The 19,194-nt window shown below is 49.6% G+C and overlaps 1 protein-coding gene and 1 long non-coding RNA gene across 2 annotated transcripts in view; one reads left to right on the forward strand and one right to left on the reverse strand.

The window, feature by feature from the left end:
- ZMIZ2 (zinc finger MIZ-type containing 2) overlaps positions 1-16,399 on the forward strand; it is a 110,375-nt gene extending 93,976 nt beyond the window's left edge. Inside the window, exons 13-19 of the mRNA XM_028708856.2 lie at positions 826-983; positions 1,834-1,901; positions 2,908-2,976; positions 7,468-7,709; positions 9,656-9,828; positions 11,741-11,986; positions 14,588-16,399. Of these exons, the coding sequence (XP_028564689.2) occupies positions 826-983; positions 1,834-1,901; positions 2,908-2,976; positions 7,468-7,709; positions 9,656-9,828; positions 11,741-11,986; positions 14,588-14,695 (1,064 nt within the window). The 3' untranslated portion in view covers positions 14,696-16,399. The remainder of the gene's footprint in view (positions 1-825; positions 984-1,833; positions 1,902-2,907; positions 2,977-7,467; positions 7,710-9,655; positions 9,829-11,740; positions 11,987-14,587) is intronic.
- Positions 16,400-18,539: 2,140 nt separating this feature from the next.
- Positions 18,540-19,194, reverse strand: part of LOC144325665 (uncharacterized) — a 32,852-nt gene continuing 32,197 nt past the window's right edge. The window contains exon 4 of the long non-coding RNA XR_013390880.1: positions 18,540-18,886. This is a non-coding gene — a long non-coding RNA (uncharacterized LOC144325665). The remainder of the gene's footprint in view (positions 18,887-19,194) is intronic.

Raw genomic sequence — 19,194 nt, forward strand, 5'->3', positions numbered from 1 at the left:
ATACTGGAGGCAGGCCTGAGTGGCAGAAAAGGGAGCGACCTGGTACATATTTACTGGGCCTTGGAAAGCTACGCTGGCCAAGGGGTCCTGCTGGGCTTACACTGTCATGCCAAGAACGCCCTGCGCTTCACAGCCAACTGGGGTCTCCCACTCCAGCCATCAGATGTGGGCCTGACTGGAGAGAATCATGGCTGGTAGTCATTTGTAGCCTTATCCCTCCCTGAATTTGTCTATGCTCCTTTTAAAACTGTGTAGTTTGCCACCCATCACTACATTTCGTGGTAGCGAATGTCAGGAGCTCGTCCTACACTCGAGTAGGACCCTGGCAGAGATACATGTCCGACTGGCATGTTCTCTCCCTCCTGGTCGATCGTTCGGGAGCTTCAAAAGCTTTCTTCAGCCCAAACATCACAGCGGCCGCCGGCACACTTAGGGATCCGCAGAGTCTTCGCAGGTTGCGTAACAGACCTCAGCAACTCAGCATTTTGGCTAATCTACCTTATTTACATATAAACACACACGGAGCACTGCAACATGGCTCCCTCTCTCTCTAGCATCAGGCAGCAAAGAGAAAGAACAAAGGACAATAGTCCCACTTCACGGAACACAGTAACACAAACATCCTGTCTCCATCACTTCCCACTCTGTAGAGTCAAAACATACACCGTCATGTGATAGACAAAAATCCCATGACTGCAGTCATGGAGCAGGAATTCTAACAGTGAACATAGTTCAACTGTGCGCTCTCCTGCCTATGAATTTTGTGTTGGAGGCCAAAGAGCCCCGCTGTTTGTAACAACGTCCCTTTTCCTTCCCGATCCTTAGTAAAGCGAAACTTCAGCAGCGGCACAATCCCTGGAACTCCAGGTCCAAATGGGGAAGATGGAGTGGAGCAAACGGCCATCAAGGTGTCTCTGAAGTGCCCCATTACTTTTCGGAGAATCCAGCTTCCTGCCCGGGGTCATGATTGCAGGCACATACAGGTGAGTCTCTGGTCATACAGCCATCCTTCCCATTCTGCTGCATCACTGCAGCCTCATAGAATTGAGCCCCACCAACGGCACTGTTATCTCCCGCTGCCCCTCCAAAGTTTGCAGAGTGGCCTCTGCCCCCTTGCCCATGTGATCTCCCATCTAGGCAGCAGCTGAACTGCCTCGTACAATGTCAGGCCATTTTTAGACATCTAGAGTGGGGAGGAGGTTTTCTTCGGCTGCTGTCACTCCAAGACCAGGGGTTGTGTCCTGCTAACTTCTGCTGAGAGCAGACCCAATAAAATGAATGGACCTAACCTTGCCATGCCAATTAATTTCAGTGGGTCTACTCTGAGGGATGCTGGCACACATTTAAAGCACATTCAGCACTTGGCACAGAATCCTGGGAACTAGTTTGTTAACCAGGCAGAGGACCTTCTCGGTAGTGGCACTCGCCCACCCTGTGGAATGCCCTCCCTTCAGATGTCAAGGAAATAAAAAACTACCTGACTTTTAGAAGACATCTGAAGGCAAACCTGTTTAGGGAAGTTTTTAATGTTTGATCATGTTTTTAATATTTTGTTGGGAGCCGGCCAGAGTGGCTGGGGAAACCCAACCAGATGGGCAGGGTAGAAATAAATTGTTGTTGTTATTTATTTTGCTAGAAATTGTGGCTCCGCGAGGGGCAAACTACAGTTCTAAGGATCCTTGGGAGCAGGGGTTGCAGTGTGTGTGTGTGTGTGTGCGCGCGTGCGCGCGTGCAGCCTGAGTGTGGCTAACATTGGATACAACCGTAAATTGCTGCCCCCTCTTGGGGAAATCTACATCTTCTTCCCAACCAAATTCCCTGTCTTTTGCCCAGTGCTTTGACCTGGAGTCCTATCTGCAGCTGAACTGTGAAAGGGGGACGTGGAGGTGTCCTGTTTGCAAGTGAGTATTTGTGGGTGGGGCCCCTGACCTTCGCAGGAGCGGGTGGCATCTATGAAATGCAAGAATGCAGTCAGCAAAGCAGTATAAGCACTCAGGAAGAACCCTCCTGGATCAGACTAGCCACTCAAACCCCAGCATCCTGTTTCCCATAGCGGCCAATCAGATGCTTCTTAGAAACCCACAGGCAGGGCATGAAGGCAATAGCTCTCCCCTGTTGACTATAGTACCTGACAGTGCTACTGACCTGCTGTGCAACTCTGGCAAGATGGCTCCCTCTCTCTGCCCTGTCTATTTCTTGTGCCAAACGTCTGCTAAACTTCAGTAATAGTGAACAAACCATGGGGACTTGTGTGGGACTTGGAGAAGGGGAAAGAAGCGGTTGAGAATCTGTATGTGTGTGTGTCAGAGACAAGGAACCTGTGGCCCTGCAGATGTTGGGCTCCCAATTCCCATAAGCATCAGCCAGAATGGTCAATAGTCAGGGATGATGGGAGTTGTAGTCTAGTGACGCCTGAACAATCGCAAGCCCCCTCTTCAGTATATGTAAAAATGGTAAAGGGACCCCTGACCATTAGGTCCAGTCATGGCCTGCTCTGGGGTTGCGGTGCTCATCTCGCTTTATTGGCCGAGGGAGCCGGCGTACAGCTTCTGGGTCATGTGGCCAGCATGACTAAGCCACTTCTGGTGAACCAGAGCAGTGCACAGAAACACCGTTTACCTTCCTGCTGGAGCAGTACCTATTTGTCTACTTGCACTTTCGAACTGCTAGGTTGGCAGGAGCAGGGACTGAGCAATGGGAGCTCACCCCGTTGCGAGGATTCGAATCGCCAACCTTCTGATTGGCAAGCCCTAGGCTCTGTGGTTTAACCCACAGCGCCACCCGCGTCCCTCAGTATATGTAGTCAGAAGCATATTGCAAGCCCCCAACCTTTACACTTCTCTGAGCAGTGTTTGTTGCTACCACCGCTATTACTGCTAACTATTGTGTTCTTTGCTTTGTTCTCAGTAAAACAGCCCTGTTGGAGGGACTCGAAGTGGATCAGTACATGTTGGGGATCCTAATCTACATTCAAAAGTAAGTGTCCGTTCAAAAAAAGTGAACAGCTACCATCAGATCTAGATTTGTGTGCTTGTATTTAGACTTCAGACCATATGCAAAGCAAAAAAAAAAAAAAAAAAGTCAAACCGAAAGGAACCGCATATCCATATAAGATGAGTTAGCAGAAATAAAAGTTACACAAACCAAAATAAAATTTAATGTTTAAAAAACAGAGACAAATTTAAGATTCTGACTACCCTGCCCCAAAATCCCTAGCATCAAGTAATTTAAGTGGGAAATGTGTGGCCTTTGCAGTTGTGTGTCTATGCTTTCCACACAGCAGATAGATTACAGTCTCCTTGTGTATTTCCTTAAAATCCGACCCAGATATTCTTCCTTCAGCATGTCGTGCAAAGCACACTGTGTAATAATACGTGCAAGATTTTCACCCCATTTCAAACCACAAGGACAGGTACGCCCAAAATAGGGCCTATAATTATAATAGTATGGGCTTTTCACCACCTGAGGGCAGCCAAGTGCTGGAGCCAGACCCCTCCCCAGCCGATTACCCCTTCCTTTGTGATTTTGTCATGGTTAGACAAAACCTACTGTGTTGGGATAGAAACGGAATGAGAATTCAGGCAGGGAAAGGCCTTAGATCAAGGATGGGGAAACCTGTGGCCATCCATATATTGCTGCGCTACAACTCCCATCACCCCTGACCATTGACTGGGACTGATGGAAGTTCATCCATATCTAGAGGGCCACAGCTTCCCCACCTCTGCCCTGGATAAACTCGCTCATCACTGAGACCAGAGGTTTTGGAAACAGAAGAGGCAGTCAGCAGATACCCATTTTGGAAGAGAGTGCCAGTCCAATGTGGCGTCTTGTCAGACGAGGACAGGAGAGGTCTGGGTTGAATTCCGTGCTCAGCCAGTTAAGCAAACTACAAGAACAGCTGTTGCCTCTGCTTTCCTGGGTTGTTGTGAAGGAATATGATGATGATGATGATGATGATGATGATGATGTGGCTTACAGCACACTCTGGGTGGCTTACAGCACATAAAAAAAATTGTAAAACATTAAACATAAAAAATTTCCTGATACAGGGTTGCCTTCAGAAAATTGTGGAAATTTTGAAGCAAATATGTATTCTGGGTCAAGGTACAGGCCTGAACAGAGAGGGGTCATTCAGGTAGGACTCTGAGGCAAAAGTCTATGGCCTTAGCAAAGTGAGTGACCCCAACTTCGAAAAGAGTCATTCTCCTCATTCTGAAGTAAATGTATATTTACCTCTTAAAGAGGCTCCCCAATAAAACTGGCAAGTCCAGAGTCTAAAATGATGGAACTGCATCACTGGGCCTGACAAGCCCCAACTCCAGCACCACTACCCCCGAAATTTATACGAGCCAGAAAGCTTTCCGAGAGGCAGAGCTTGGGGATTGGCTGGTCTGGTTCAAATCCTGAACCCCGGCTGAGTCACTGGACAGCCGCTGTCCTCAGCCTGACATCCTCCACAGAGTTTCATTTATTCCGTTTATATCCCACGCTCTCAGGCAGCTTGCAGTAACGAGGCACGATTACACAGCCCTCGAAGGCAACACAAGACGCACACAATGAAAAACAAAAAGCCAGTCAGCTCTAATATTGCAAGCACAGAACCCGAGGGAGCTCAGACTTTCAGAATATCAAGCAGTCATAAAGGTTCACCATGAGCAGATAAAAAAAAATGCAATGGTTTCTGCACTATTTTTTTATTATATTATTATTATTACAACATTTATATCCCTTTTCTCCAAGTTGCTCAAGGTGTACATGGGTCTCCTCCCCTTTCCTTTCACGACAACCCTGTGAGGTAGGATAGGCTAAGAGATGGGGACTGGCTCAAGGTTGTCCAGTGAGCTTCAGGGCTGAGTGGCGATTCGAACCCTGGTCTCCCAGGTCTGGGTTCAGCATTCTAACTGCTATACCATGATGGCACTGCTATGATTTCTAAATTATCCCTGCTTACTGTTGGAGCGGGTGGGACGCGGGTGGCGCTGTGGTCTAAACCACAGAGCCTAGGGCTTGCCGATCAGAAGGTCGGCGGTTCGAATCCCCGCGATGGGGTGAGCTCCTGTTGCTCGGTCCCTGCTCCTGCCCACCTAGCAGTTCAAAAGCACGTCAAAGTGCAAGTAGATAAATAGGTACCGCTCCGGCGGGAAGGTAAACGGCGTTTCCGTGTGCTGCTCTGGTTCGCCAGAAGCGGTTTAGTCGTGCTGGCCACATAACCCGGAAGCTGTACGCCGGCTCCCTCAGCCAATAAAGCAAGATGAGCGTCACAACCCCAGAGTCGGCCACGAGTGGACCTAATGGTCAGGGGTCCCTTTACCCTTTACCTTACTGTTGGAGCCACGACTGACAAGGCTTTGCCATTCGCCCCACTTTGCTGATCTTGCATCTAGTTCCTGTCTTGTACCCAAGTCTGACCATTGGTCCACCTAGCTCAGCGTTGTCTACACTGACCGGCAGTAGCTGTCCAGGGTTCCAGACAGGAGTTTCTCCCAGCCCTACTTGGAGATGCCAGGGGTTGAACATGGGACCTTCTGTGTCCAGAGCAGATGCTCTACCACTGAGCTGCAGCTCTGAGCAGGCTGTCTCTGCCTAACCTGAGATATACAGGGATGCTCACAAGGTGGTTGTGGCAGTGAGTGAGATTACAGCCAGAAAACAGATTGTATACAGAAATGCATATTCATTGTAGCATCTTCTCTTTGCTACGCAATAACACAGTATCTTGAGTCTAGTAGGCTAAAATTCTAGCGCCTTGTGGTGTTTTGTTTTCATCTTTCCCCTCTGTTCATTTATTTATTTAGGCACACAACTTTGTATTCTTCAGCTGTTGCTAGACTGCAACACCCACCACCCACTGCCATCGGCTGTGCTGAGTGGGGCTGATGGATGGGAGTCCAACACCCTCTCCAGGGCATCAGGGTTTAGGGCAAGAATGAGCGCCCATATATTGTGGACTCCAACTCCCATCAGCCCCAGCCAGCTTGGCCAGTGGTCAGGGATGGTGGGAGTTGTGGTCCTGCAACACCTGAAGTTCTGCACCTCTGGTTTAGGGAATTCATACCCAGGCAGCTTTATATCCCTCTCCCCAGTGACCCCCATCCCTTCCCTGAATGCCGATTGTGCTTCTCGCTTCCTTCTCGGCCCCAGAGATTCTGCTGTCTCATTAGCAGCTGCACCAGGTGTCACAATTGAGCCTTCCTTGTCCCAGAATACAGAGCCAGACCAGCCAACATGCAAAACTTCCCTTCTGCCATTTGAGGGCCTCGTGCTCCCAATTTTCACTGCCGGGAAGAAAAATAAAAAAGACAGCATTGCTTTACATAAACAAGAAGGAACCAGATCAAACCTGCTGGGCACTGAGGCAGTGATGTTCCGGCCTTGGTGTATAATTCACTGCATCATTCCCCCCTCCCCTTTACTTACACTGCCAAGGACAAATCTTTGAGCCAAAAAAAAGGGGGGGGAGTCCTGGTCATGTGCCAGCAGGCTGGGAAGTTCTAAAAAAGGGGCTTGTATTTCCGTGGGGTCCTGTGCTGAGATGGCAGCCATGGACATCCTGTCAGCCTCAGGTTTTCGATTCTCTAGGGGCCGTTCTGAGCCTGACAAGGTTTGAAATAGAGTTGAAAGCACTCCGTTTTCAGGGCTGCATGTGGGCGCTTAATTTCCAATGAGCAGTGTCTGAAATTCTGTAAACACACATCGTCCAGTGTTGGGCCTCCAGCCTCTTGTCTTAAGACAGGGCTGTGAGATGGCTCAGCTCTCAGCCCTCTTGAGGTTGTTCCAAGGGCACACACTTAATCCACCTCTTCCTTGCTGTGCTAGAAATGGCCGTGAAGCTGTGCAAGCCTACTGTTGTGTGCCGGCTCACAAAGGGCCCTGAATCCAGGCAGCCTTGTGTGGGGGCACAACTTCTGCAGGCGTAGAAACATAGTGTGCTGTTTACACCTTGCCAAGGCATTCACCCAAAAGGGACGTGGGTGGCACTGTGGGTTAAACCACAGAGCCTAGGACTTGCCGATCAGAAGGTCGGCGGTTCGAATCCCCGTGACGGGGTGAGCTCCCGTTGCTCAGTCCCAGCTCCTGCCAACCTAGCAGTTCGAAAGCATGTCAAAGTGCAAGTAGATAAATAGGTACTGCTCTGGCGGGAAGGTAAACGGCGTTTCCGTGCGCTGCTCTGGTTCGCCAGAAGCGGCTTAGTCATGCTGGCCACATGACCCGGAAGCTGTATGCCGGCTCCCTCGGCCAGTAAAGCGAGATGAGCGCCGCAACCCCAGAGTCGGCCACAAATGGACCTAATGGTCAGGGGTCCCTTTATTTTTAAGGCATTCACCCACTTAGCTCGGTAGCCTCCACGCTTGCAGGGGGCATATCTCCAAAGTTCCAGGCGGGGCTTGTTCCCAGCCCTGCCCAGAGATGCCAGGGGCTGAGCCAGAAAGACCCTCTGACCATCCTTCCCGTTGCCTCCCTGCCCAGCTCCGAATATGAGGAGATCACCATTGACCCGACGTGCAGCTGGAAGCCGGTGCCCATCAAGCCCGACATCCACATCAAGGAGGAGCAGGACGGGCCTGTGCTGAAGCGCTGCCGCACCATGAGCCCCACCCACATGGTGATGCCCAACGTCATGGAGATGATTGCCGCCCTGGGACCGGGACCCTCGCCCTTTGGGCCCCTGCAGCCCCCGCCGGCCAGCGGCAGCGACTACACCAGCCAAAGTGAGTCTGCGTCTGGGGCAGAGAGACCTCTCTGTGGACTAGGGAAAGGACACTGGGCTGCATCTCAGAGTAGACCCATTGGAATGACTGCACTGAAGGTAGCCATGCCTGAGGGAGCCTCTCTGAGCAGGCCTAGCATGGGAGGCAAGCGTTCGTTCTGCAAGGATGCAGTCTTCCTCCTCCAAGGGAGTCCTGCTTTCCAGCAGTACAGACTCCCTAGTCCAGCTAATGGGTCTTTTTGCAGCCCCTGGGTACATTTCCTCCGCCCCTGATCAATACTTACGTCTCCACTTTGTCACCAGAAATCCAAACCTTTGTACATAAAGTGCTGTTACTGGATCGTTTCGTCCTTGTAAGCTTCCGTATTGTTTATTTTTGCGTTTATTTTATATAACGTCGTTGGTTTGCGCGGTGTTTTACAGAGCACAAGTGGGTCAGGTCCCTGCCCCAAGGAGCTTACAGGCTAAGATTTGACGCTGGATAAAAGGAGAGAAAGGGGACAGAAGGGGAGGCAGAGTGGTTAACAGCGGGGGAACTTTGTGGCTTCTTCCAGTTACACATACGTGGACGCAGTTCTAGCAGGGAATGGGCGCTGAGGGCTGAGTTAGGCGGAAAGAGAAAAGAGATGGTGCACAGAACAGAATGAACATGACTAATTTAGGGTCATTAATTTGAATGTGCCTACACATTGTACATTTAAAGCATATCTCTCCCCTCCCCTGAACCCTGAGAACTGTAGTTTGTTAAGGGTGCTGGGAAGTGTAGCTCTGTGACTTGTTGTTGTTGAGGTTGATGATGGTGATGACGACAATATTATCATTACAGTGGTACCTTGGGTTACAGATGCTTCTGGTTACAGACTCCACTAACCCAGAAATAGTACCTCAGGTTAAGAACTTTGCTTCAGGATGAGAACAGAAATCATGTGACGGCAGCAGGAGGCCCCATTAGCTAAAGTGGTACCTCAGGTTAAGTACAGTTTCAGATTAAGAATGGAGCTCCAGAACGAATTAAGTTCATAACCCGAGGTACCACTGTATTATTATATTTATATCCCACCATTTTCAAGGCAGTTTACAGATAAAAATTGCTAAAAATATAGAAAAAGGCAATCATTTAAAAGAAATTAAATGCTGATAGAATTAAAACTACATATATGCATAAAATCTGTTCAAAACATAAAATACAGTGGTACCTCGGGTTAAGAACTTACGGTAATTCGTTCCGGAGGTCCGTTCTTAACCTGAAACTGTTCTTAACCTGAAGCACCACTTTAGCTAATGGGGCCTCCCACTGCCACCGCACCGCCGCTGCGAGTCTGTAACCTGAAGTTTATGTAACCCTGAGGTACCACTGTAATTACAACAAAAACAGCACACGTGTGGTAGCTTGCACATGCCCAAGGATCCTGTCCACATCCTCAGGCTGTAAAAATTGAAAAATATCCATTAACAATGGACATTCAGAGGCCAAAGTTACACCCACAGGACGTGTATCAATTATAGTGTCCAAGTCAGAAAGGATCCAAGGGATTCTGTCCACAAAGTGCTAAGCAACTTCTTCACAGCAGACCGTAAGTTATAGTCCCCAGGATTCTTCGGTGCTCTCTCTTAAAGCCCCCCACCACTTTAAATATATGGTGTGCGCACAGCCTAGAACTACCATTGGATAGAACTCATTATTTTTGCATTTCTGATGCACCCAAATACTAAGCTCTTTGTATAAGTACTAACCAATCCCCAAAGGAATTCTCTACCTAGCACTAAGTTTTAAAGAGGGGTGCAGAGTCCCACCTCACACGTCTGGTTCTTGCTCACATTCCTGTCCAGAGCCCCTCTTCCACCTTTGGGAACTGTGCATAAGGAGAACCATCTCTGTGTCCTGATTCGCCCTTTTGCTCCTCCCCCCCCCCCACTGATTTGGATTTTGCTTCCCTCTCTCAACAGGTTCAAGCTTTTCTGGTCCTGGGACTTTTCCTGACTCCTTCCCTACTGTGAACCCCGGCACCCCGACATTAAATGAATTCAACCAAGGACCTCCCCCCATCTCATACCAGTCTGACATTCCCAGCAGTATGCTGACTCCCGAAAAGCCACCTGCTCCCTCCATCCCTGGACAGGTCAGCACAGATCTTCTCTCCGGGTGGAATGGGAGGCGGGCCAAGGAGGAGGAGGACGGGGCTGATTCCGCACCAACTGTTCCTTCCGGGATCGCAGCTCAGAGGCAGTTTTAGGGTAGCACAACCCATTCTGCTGCACTGGGGGGGGGGGCAGCACCACAACAATGCTCTAGAACGGAGCGTGAGAGGCAGGGGGCTCCAAATTTTTGCATTGCCCAGATCGCTGCTGAAATTTGGGAGCCCTGAATCTGCCATTGCTCAGTTCCTGCAGCTGCTGTACAGTTCTTGGATATACAGTGGTGCCTCGCAAGACGAAAAGAATCCGTTCTGCGATTCTCTTCGTCTAGCGGTTTTTTCATCTTGCGAAGCAACCCCATTAGCGGCTAAGCGGATTAGCGATTTAGCGGCTATTAAAGGCTTAGCGGCTAAGCTGTTAAAAGGCTATTAACGGCTTAGCGGCTTTGAAAAAAGGGGGGGGAGCGGGGGGGAAATGGCGAGACTCATAGGGAAGCCCATAGGGAAATTCGTCTTGCGAAGCGCCTCCGAAACGGAAAACCCTTTCGTCTAGCGGGTTTTTCGTCTTGCAAGGCATTCGTCTTGCGGGGCACCACTGTACTGAAACAACCTGCAAGATTTGTTTCCCACCCTGACATAGAACAATCTTGCTGCTGGGTTTTGGAGGAGTTCAGAGTGCAGTTTCAGATTTTACTGAACTCCCAACATCTCTGGCCATCAGCTGGGCTTGCCAGGGCTGATGGGAATTATAGTTCAGGAACACCTGGAGAGCCAAAGGCTGCCCACTCCTTTTAGAGGCAGTGCCTTTGAAATAAGAGCTGTAGAAATGGCCCTGGGGACAGAGAGCATCATTTTGCAGGAGATCCAAACATAAAGCCATTGATTTTCGCTCTCCTGTGACAATCAGGCATTGGGCTGATGTTTTTGCCCACAGTAGCAAATGAGAAGTGGCGGCCGGTATTTGTTGGGGTTCCCTCTATAGCCACCAGGGGGCATTGTTGAGCTTACTTAGCCATTGATGTGTTTTCTCCTTATAGCCCTGGGCTGGGAAAACGAAGGTTCTCCATATACCAGGCACCCCCAAACTCAGCCCTCCAGATGTTTCGGGACTACAATTCCCACCATCCCTGACCACTAGCCCTGTTAGCTAGGGATGATGGGAGTTGTAGTCCCAAAACATCTGGAGGGCCGAGTTTGGGGGTACCTGCCATATGCTTGTTGCAGTATAAATCCCATGATCTCCGATTGCTGGCCAGGCTGATGGGAGTTCAGTTCCAACAACATCTGGGGGGGCCACAGTTCCCCACCCCAAATTCCTGCTGTGTAGTACCATAGCGGGGATGCGGGTGGCGATGTAGGTTAAACCACAGAGCCTAGGACTTGCCGATCAGAAGGTCGGCGGTTCGAATCCCCACAACGGGGTGAGCTCCCTTTACTTGGTCCCTGCTCCTGCCCCCCTAGCAGTTCGAAAGCACGTCAAAGTGCAAGTAGATAAATAGGTACCGCTCTGGTGGGAAGGTAAACAGCATTTCCGTGCGCTGCTCTGGTTCGCCAGAAGCGGCTTAGTCATGCTGGCCACATGACCCGGAAGCTGTACACCGGCTCCCTCAGCCAATAAAGCGAGATGAGCGCCTCCACCCCAGAGTCGGCCAGGACTGGACCTAATGGTCAGGGTTCCCTTTACCTTTACCCTAGTACCATAGCATATGCAAACACCTGTGACTTTACTATTGCCATTTCTTTCCAATGTACAAAACTGCCAACCAACATACCCAGAGATGGAGGTGCGGCAGCTGGTGGGGTACAAAATGTAAGATGTGCTTGCAGCCCTGCCCCAAACGGCACCTCTGCCACTGTGCGTTTCTCAGCGTTCCACTTTCCTCTATTGCACTTGCAGATGCCCCCGTCTAGCAGGATGGAGACTTCCCACAACCCTATGCAGCAGGGGCTCAACAACCCCAACCTTGGCAGCCAGCAAGGACAGCAGCTCCACCATCGGAACCCTCCCCCGCCCCAGTCGCGGCAGCCCATGGGACAGCCAGCCTCCGGGGGCCAGGCGCACGCAGGAGATCTCGCCTTCAACCCCGGGCCTGGGATGGGAGGTCCACAGGGACCTGGAGAAGGCTCTGAGCCGTCCCTGGATGTAAGTAGCCTTACACTGCCCACCCCCCACGCAAACCCTTCCATCGCTTGAGAAGGTCTCACTTGTCTCCCGCCTTGCTGCTCCTCTCGGCACCAGGTGGCCCCAGTTTCAAAGCCGTAATGCAGGAGAGGGGAATGTTTTGTCTGGCTCAGGGGGCTGCTCCTGGGCAATCTTTTGAGCACCACCTGTTAGCGGAGGGCAGGGCCTGAGGCAGAAGTGAGCAGAGCAACAAATGAAGAGGTTGTCTTTCTGACATAGTCTAGTTTGCAAGCACACCCTCCCTCCCCCCCTCCATATTCCGTGCAGAAAAGCAAGAGGCATTATTATTATTATTATTATCATCATCATCATCATCATCATCATCATCATTAATATACCGCCCTATACCCAGAGGTCTCAGGGCGGTTAACAGAACAAAATCAAAATATAAAACCACAAAATAGATTTGTTGTTGTTGTTTAGTTGTGTCCGACTCTCCGTAACCCCATGAACCAGAGCATGCCTTGGAAACTCTCACTTTCTTCTCAAAGCTACTCCTTTTTTATGTCCATGGAGTTTCTTGTCAAAATAGTGGAATGGTTTGCCAGTTCCTTCTCCAGGTGGATCACATTTAGTCTAAACTCTCGGCTATGACCTGTCCATCTTGGGTGGCCCTGCGCCGCATAGCTCATAGTTTCTCGGAGTTATTCACGCCCCTTCGCCACAACAAGGCAGTGATCCACGAAGGGGACAAAATATATAATCAAAATAAAAACGACAACCCAATAACCCCTTCCCTCCCAAAAAACATCCTACATTTTAAAAGTAAGTAATTTAAGTAATTTCGTTGTCCCCGAGAGGGGGCAATGACAATAAAGATATTATTATTATTATAAAAGGGCTTAGGATGTCATTAAAATCAACCAAAGGCCTTGTTAAAAAGGAACGCTTTTGCCTGGCACCTAAAGGTGTATTATGAATTTCCCTGGGGAGAGCATCCCACAGATGGGGAGCCATTGCAGAGAAGGCCCGTTCTCGTGCTGCCACCCTCCGGACCTCTCAAGGAGGAGGCACACGAAGGAGGGCCTCAAAGGATGATCTCAGGGTCCAAGTAGGTTCATATGGAAAGAGGCGGTCCTTGAGGTATTGTGGTCCTGAGCCGTTATCAGAGCTCAGGCCCTGCCCACCCCTGGCATGTGGCCCTCAGACAGTAAAAGGTTGCTCCCCACCCCTGCTAGAGTTGCTATCTTGGTTTTCCACCCCCTTTTCTATTTTTTGGGTCTTGCTTGAGGATTGAGCATTTCACTGTCAGGCTATTCAGGGAATCTAAGAACTGGGACGCTAAACCCACTGGAGACAAGGCAGCTGGTTCTGTCAGTCCTTTGGGGAAGGAAGGAGGCAGACATGGCTCCTTCCGCCTTGTTCAGCTAGTTGCATCAACTGCAGCTGGTGGAACTCCTTGGCCCTGGGCCTTGTTCCTAGCTTGGCTCTTGGTTTGCTGGTCCGTTTTTGGTGCGTAGCTTCCCTGGTGGCGCTCAGCTCCCTTCAGGCAGGTGGCTTAATTCATCTTCCTCTGCCTCATGCCTACTTTGTTTGCAGTCAAGGTGCAGCACTCCCTTTGATTCCTATATGGAGCATAGGAAGCTGCCCAGTACTGAGCCCCATCTTTAGTCCATCTATCGTCAACACTGGCCAGCAGCAAATCTCCAGGATTTCAGATCACTATCAGCCATGATGGCTGTGTAGTACCTCTGGCATCAGAGGCAGTAGGTCTCTGAGTATCAGTCACTGGAACTCACAGATGACCAATTTTCTGTGCCCTGGTCCCGGAATTCATGGGGAAATGCTTTAATCAAGGAAAGAGAGTGTATCCCTTCAAACGATCAGACCTTGACTTGACTTTTAGGAGGGAACCTTCATTCTGTGAGTGATCGAAAAATATTTCCATGGTGCATCATGCAGAACGCCTCCTTGCATGTTGTAAGAGCTTCACCTATCCTCTCTCCCCTGAAGAATCTTCTGGGCGTGTTTTTGATTCTCAAGTCCAGGTCCTACTCTGGATACTCATTGCACTGCCGTTCAGCTCAAAAGCGTAGAAGTTAGCCCTTGCTTACTTATATAGAGCCATCTGCCCACGTGGAACTTTATAAAGGACAGAGATGACAAATCCCTGCCCCAGGGGGCTTACAATCTAAAAATAGAGACAGGGAAACAACAGTGGCAGGGCGGAAATGGAGGCCTGGATAGACAGGAAAAGAATAGCGACAACTTCAGCTACACGTATTTGGCTTTTGTTTTCAGTAAGGGCCAGAGGAACCATCCAAAAGACTTCCCGAAAAAGGCATGTTTTGGGGAGGAATTGAAGAAAATAAGGGAGGTGGTTGCATGGCAACGTTCCAGGAGGCAGTTCCATGCATATGGGGCAACAAGGGGAAATTGGTGGAGTCGTTTGAGGGAGCAGGATGAGGGTGGTGGAGCTGGATGAGCATGATCACAGGGAGTGACAAGAAGTTTGCTCAGGATCAATGGTCACCCAACCAGGGAAGCCCATGAAGAAATTTCAGGAGGGGAGGCGGAAGAGGTGATGACGAGTTAACCCTGTTCTTTCTGTTTCGCCTTCAGCTTCTTCCTGAGCTGACGAACCCAGATGAGCTGCTGTCCTACTTAGGACCCCCTGATCTCCCCAATAACAGCAACGATGACCTGCTTTCTTTGTTTGAGAACAACTGAAGTCACCCTTTAAGGAACACAGTCACCAAGCTCCAAACACCACCTACACACACCTGCACACCACATACACAAGCACACACACACACACACACACATCGACACTCACATAATGCATCCCATAGCTTCCCAGGCTCCCATCGAGAGAGGGGCATTGCCTTGGTAAAGTGGCAGTGCCCACAGAAACCTGCCAGCGAGTCAGAACCGTACTAAGGCAGCCAGAGAAACTTGGGCCAGGCAGTAATCCAGTTTTGTCAGAATTGTCTCTACCCTCCAGAAGGGCTCCAGTGGACAGTAGAGCAACTTGCTTTAGCCATACTAGGAACCCTTCATGCCCAAAGGAGAGTTGGGGAGGGGGCGCTGTTCCTTGACGACTTAGTTGTTAACAAGATGCTCACGCCACGGCAAGGTTATCCACATGGCAGCTGTAGCAGTTCAGCTGATCTGCCCCCCGAGACAGCCTAGAAAACCCACAGCCAGGGAAGGAGGAAATGGAGCCACAGGGTTTCCCCTGAAATGTTAGCACAGTCAATAACCTTCCCCTCCTTGGGCACATCATTCTGGATCTTAGTTTTGGGGTACGCAGGTCCACCTGTAACATGTGACACTGTAGGATGAAACTGGCTCCTCCTTGTTTATACATTTCCCGAGCATTCTTAAGCCACAAGCTCCAGTAAGAAAGGACAGAGAGTGACGGTGTCTGGAAGAAGATGGAGCTTGCTTGTCTTGCATGTTCTTGAACCTGGAGGTCCACAGGAGCCAGCTCCGCTTGCCCAAACTCCTCGGATGGGGCATGGCAGCGGTTTTTCTCTTTTACGGCTCCTAGCCTCATAGATGTGCCCAAATGAATCGGGATCAGAAACTGTCCATGCTCCCCATGCTCCGTTCCTGCCCAACAGACCCACAAGAACTTGAGCTGGAAAACTTTTTCCCTCCCCCCCCCCCCATTGCTTCTCCCCGTGGACTACAGCAGCAAGGAAACGCGTCTCTGGTGGAAAGAAAAAAAGACAGTTCCCAGGACACCACCTGACAGACTTGCCTCCATCTGTCAATGGATCCGTCTACAAGCACAACAATGTAAATAATGTAGAAACACTAAAGGAAACAAAAGTGAGGGTGGGAGGAAAATGGGGAAGGGAGGGGAGGAACTATTTAAAAGCAAGCCGCATCACTCTGTTGTATAGTCTCCAGGGCTTCCCAGCCTTGGGGCAAAAGTCCTCTGTATAAATGTGCATAAGCTTCCTAGATTGTAATATAGACCATTCCACATGGGGCTGTGTGCACTATTCAGAGACTTGATGCATTTAGCCATAGCTGGGGTCCGGCCCTTGCATCTGACATGTGTGCGTCCCACCAAAGTAGGATCTGGATGCTGAGAATTAACTCATTTTAATCCCGAGCCCCAGAAATAAGTGCAGCGAAGTCAGTCCCTACCCACCCACCCAAAAAAAACCAGTGTGTGTGTTGACCTGCCATTCCCCCTCCATCCCACTCAGGAGCCCACTTCAGTTTAGGTTGCATTTGGGATGGTATCAAAGAGGTCCCAAAGGTTACCTTACCTGTGGAAGAATCAAACCATTGTTTGTGGCCGGGTTTCCTGAGCCAGGGAGTCCCTGTGTCCAAGTGCTTACAGCTCTGTTGAGTTTTGTGTATCTTGTTTCATTATTGCTATATATTAAAGGATTCTTTTTGGTGGGGCTCACCAAATAGTTTGTGTGCTGTTGGTTTTAAAATGTACCTATTGCAACATCAAGGGTGAATGTGGGGAAACAGTAGGTCCTTGCTCAGAACTTGGGGAGCTTCATGAGGGTGCCCTTTTTCCCTTTCCAGCTTAACTGTCCAAGCTATCTAGCTTACAATCAGCAGAGACGTCCTAGAAGACACAGTGATTGGGAGCAGCGCTTGTAATTAGAACATAGCTGTGATAATCTGCATGGATGGAGACAACCTATCAGTTTAAAAGTTGACCGGCAGAGAGGATTGTGGGAGCCCCTAAATATGACATTGCACACATATAACTCTGCAGAGGAGAATGGGGGGAGACAATTTTAGAGCTAGGTCAGAAACCGAAATAATTCCAATTCCAATTAAATTTTTTATTGCACTAGCCATAGGCCATGGCATCATTCAGAAGGAGAACAAAAACAAAAAAACAACAATAACCATAAAAATCATCGGGCGCAGACATACAATAAAACCACAGTCACAGCTACTAAAATTATTTGTCGCATTAAATAGAATAGAATAGCAGAAGATTCTCAGGTAAGATGTGCCAAATTAAATATCTGAATCCCCTTTGCAGATGACCGCTATTTTGTCTAGTTCCTCCTGATCTTCTTAGCTGCCAGTGCATAGAGTGCTGCTTTATAAGTAACAAAGTTGACCAAAATAACAATAAGGGATAAATGAGTAAAAAGTAGCCTTCTCCAAGTGGAAGTCTGCCAGATGTTGGACTCCAGTTCCCAGCATCCTTGGCCATTGGTCATTCTGGCTGGGGCTGATGGGAGTTGGAGTCCAGCAAGATCTGGAGGGTCTTCAGAGAACGCCAGTGTAAATATCGCAAGGGTGCAACCAGAAAGAAGAAATATCCCTTTCCAAAACTGATATGAGGAACTTCACCCTCTTCAAGCGAGACCTGAGGTACCTCTTGCACCAAGGCTGGGGAGCCAGTGGTCCTCTTATCAACTGCAGCAGACACGAGTTCAGCAACATCCAGCAGGCCCTGATTAACACTCTTTTACCCATGGGAACAGCTTAGAACCTTAGACTCTTATCCTGGCCATTCCAAGCAATAAAGCTGCTACTGATTAGTTAGGCTCCTAGATCTGCCCAGGAGAAAGAAAGTTCTCTTAGAACTGTTTTTAAAACATAGGATAAGAAGAAGAATTGTGAAGGTGATGCTTAGCAGTCAGGGCTGTTTCTTACTATCCTGGCAGGGCAACATGTTTTGAAAGTACAATTCCACCCGTCTCCCAATTAAAAGAGGCCCCCATCACCTGTTGCTAGAGAGCCATGTCCACTTAATAGCAGGTAGCACATGGCTTAGGGACCCGGGTGGCGCTGTGGGTAAAAGCCTCAGCGCCTAGGGCTTGCCGATCGAAAGGTCGGCGGTTCGAATCCCCGCGGCGGGGTGCGCTCCCGTTGCTCGGTCCCAGCGCCTGCCAACCTAGCAGTTCGAAAGCACCCCCGGGTGCAAGTAGATAAATAGGGACTGCTTACCAGCGGGAAGGTAAACGGCGTTTCCGTGTGCGGCTCTGGCTCGCCAGAGCAGTGATGTCACGCTGGCCACGTGACCCAGAAGTGTCTCCGGACAGTGCTGGCCCCCGGCCTCTTGAGTGAGATGGGCGCACAACCCTAGAGTCTGTCAAGACTGGCCCATAGGGCAGGGGTACCTTTACCTTTAACTTTAGCACACGGCTTGGTGAGCAAATATCTTGAGATGGTGTAGGACATCTTCCTATGTGGTCTGTATGCACGTGAGAGAGAGCCATTCTGCCTTGCAAACCAGGGAACATGAGAACGCAAGAGCCTGCAGGATCAGGCCAATGGCTCATCTCGCCCAGCATCCTGTTCTCAGTGGCCAACCAGGTGCCTGTGGGAAACCAGCAAGCAGAATTTGAGCACAAGAGCACTCTTCCCCTCTCGTGGTTTCCAGCAACTGGTACAGTGGTACCTCGGGTTACATACACTTCAGGTTACTGACTCCGCTAACCCAGAAATAGTGCTTCAGGTTAAGAACTTTGCTTCAGGATGAGAACAGAACTCTTGCTCTAGCGGCGCGGCGGCAGCAGGAGGCCCCATTAGCTAAAGTGGTGCTTCAGGTTAAGAACAACCTGAAACTGGTCTTGACCTGAAGCACCACTTTAGCTAATGGGGCCTCCTGCTGCTGCTGCGCCACTGGATCACGAGTTCTGTTCTCACAGACCTCCGAAACGAATTACGTACTTAACCTGAGGTATCACTGTATTCAGAAGCATTGCAGCCTCCCAACTGCAGCGGTGGAGGAAAGCCATTGTTGCTGTTAGCCATTGATAGCCGCCTCCGCCATGGATTTGCTAATCATCTTTTAAAGGCATCCAAGTTGGCGGTCATCACTGTCTCCTGGGCAAGTTCCATAGCACAGCTAAGCGCTACATGAAGATGTACTTGTACTGAATCTTCCAACATTCAGTTGTATGCCCATGAGTTCTAGTGCTATGAGAGGAGAGAGAGAGAAAAAGGCTCTGTCAACTTTCTCCATGGCATGAATAACTTTATAAATGTCATCATGTCGCCTCTTGTCTTTTCTATAAACAATCCCCCCCCCCCCCCAATGATGCAACCTTTTCTTGTGCCTTATGAATTTCCACTACCCGGTAAATTTCACTGTCTCGGGAACAACTTTCGACAAGACGGCCTGATTTGGTACAAGGGCATACCATGAGATTGCAACAACTTCAAGATGTTCCCTAGTGTTTGTGGCAATGGTCAAAACAGGTCCTGATGAAAGCTCAGGAATAGAG

Source organism: Podarcis muralis, chromosome 15 (assembly GCF_964188315.1).
Source record: "Podarcis muralis chromosome 15, rPodMur119.hap1.1, whole genome shotgun sequence".
Classification (NCBI taxonomy): Eukaryota; Metazoa; Chordata; class Lepidosauria; order Squamata; family Lacertidae; genus Podarcis; species Podarcis muralis.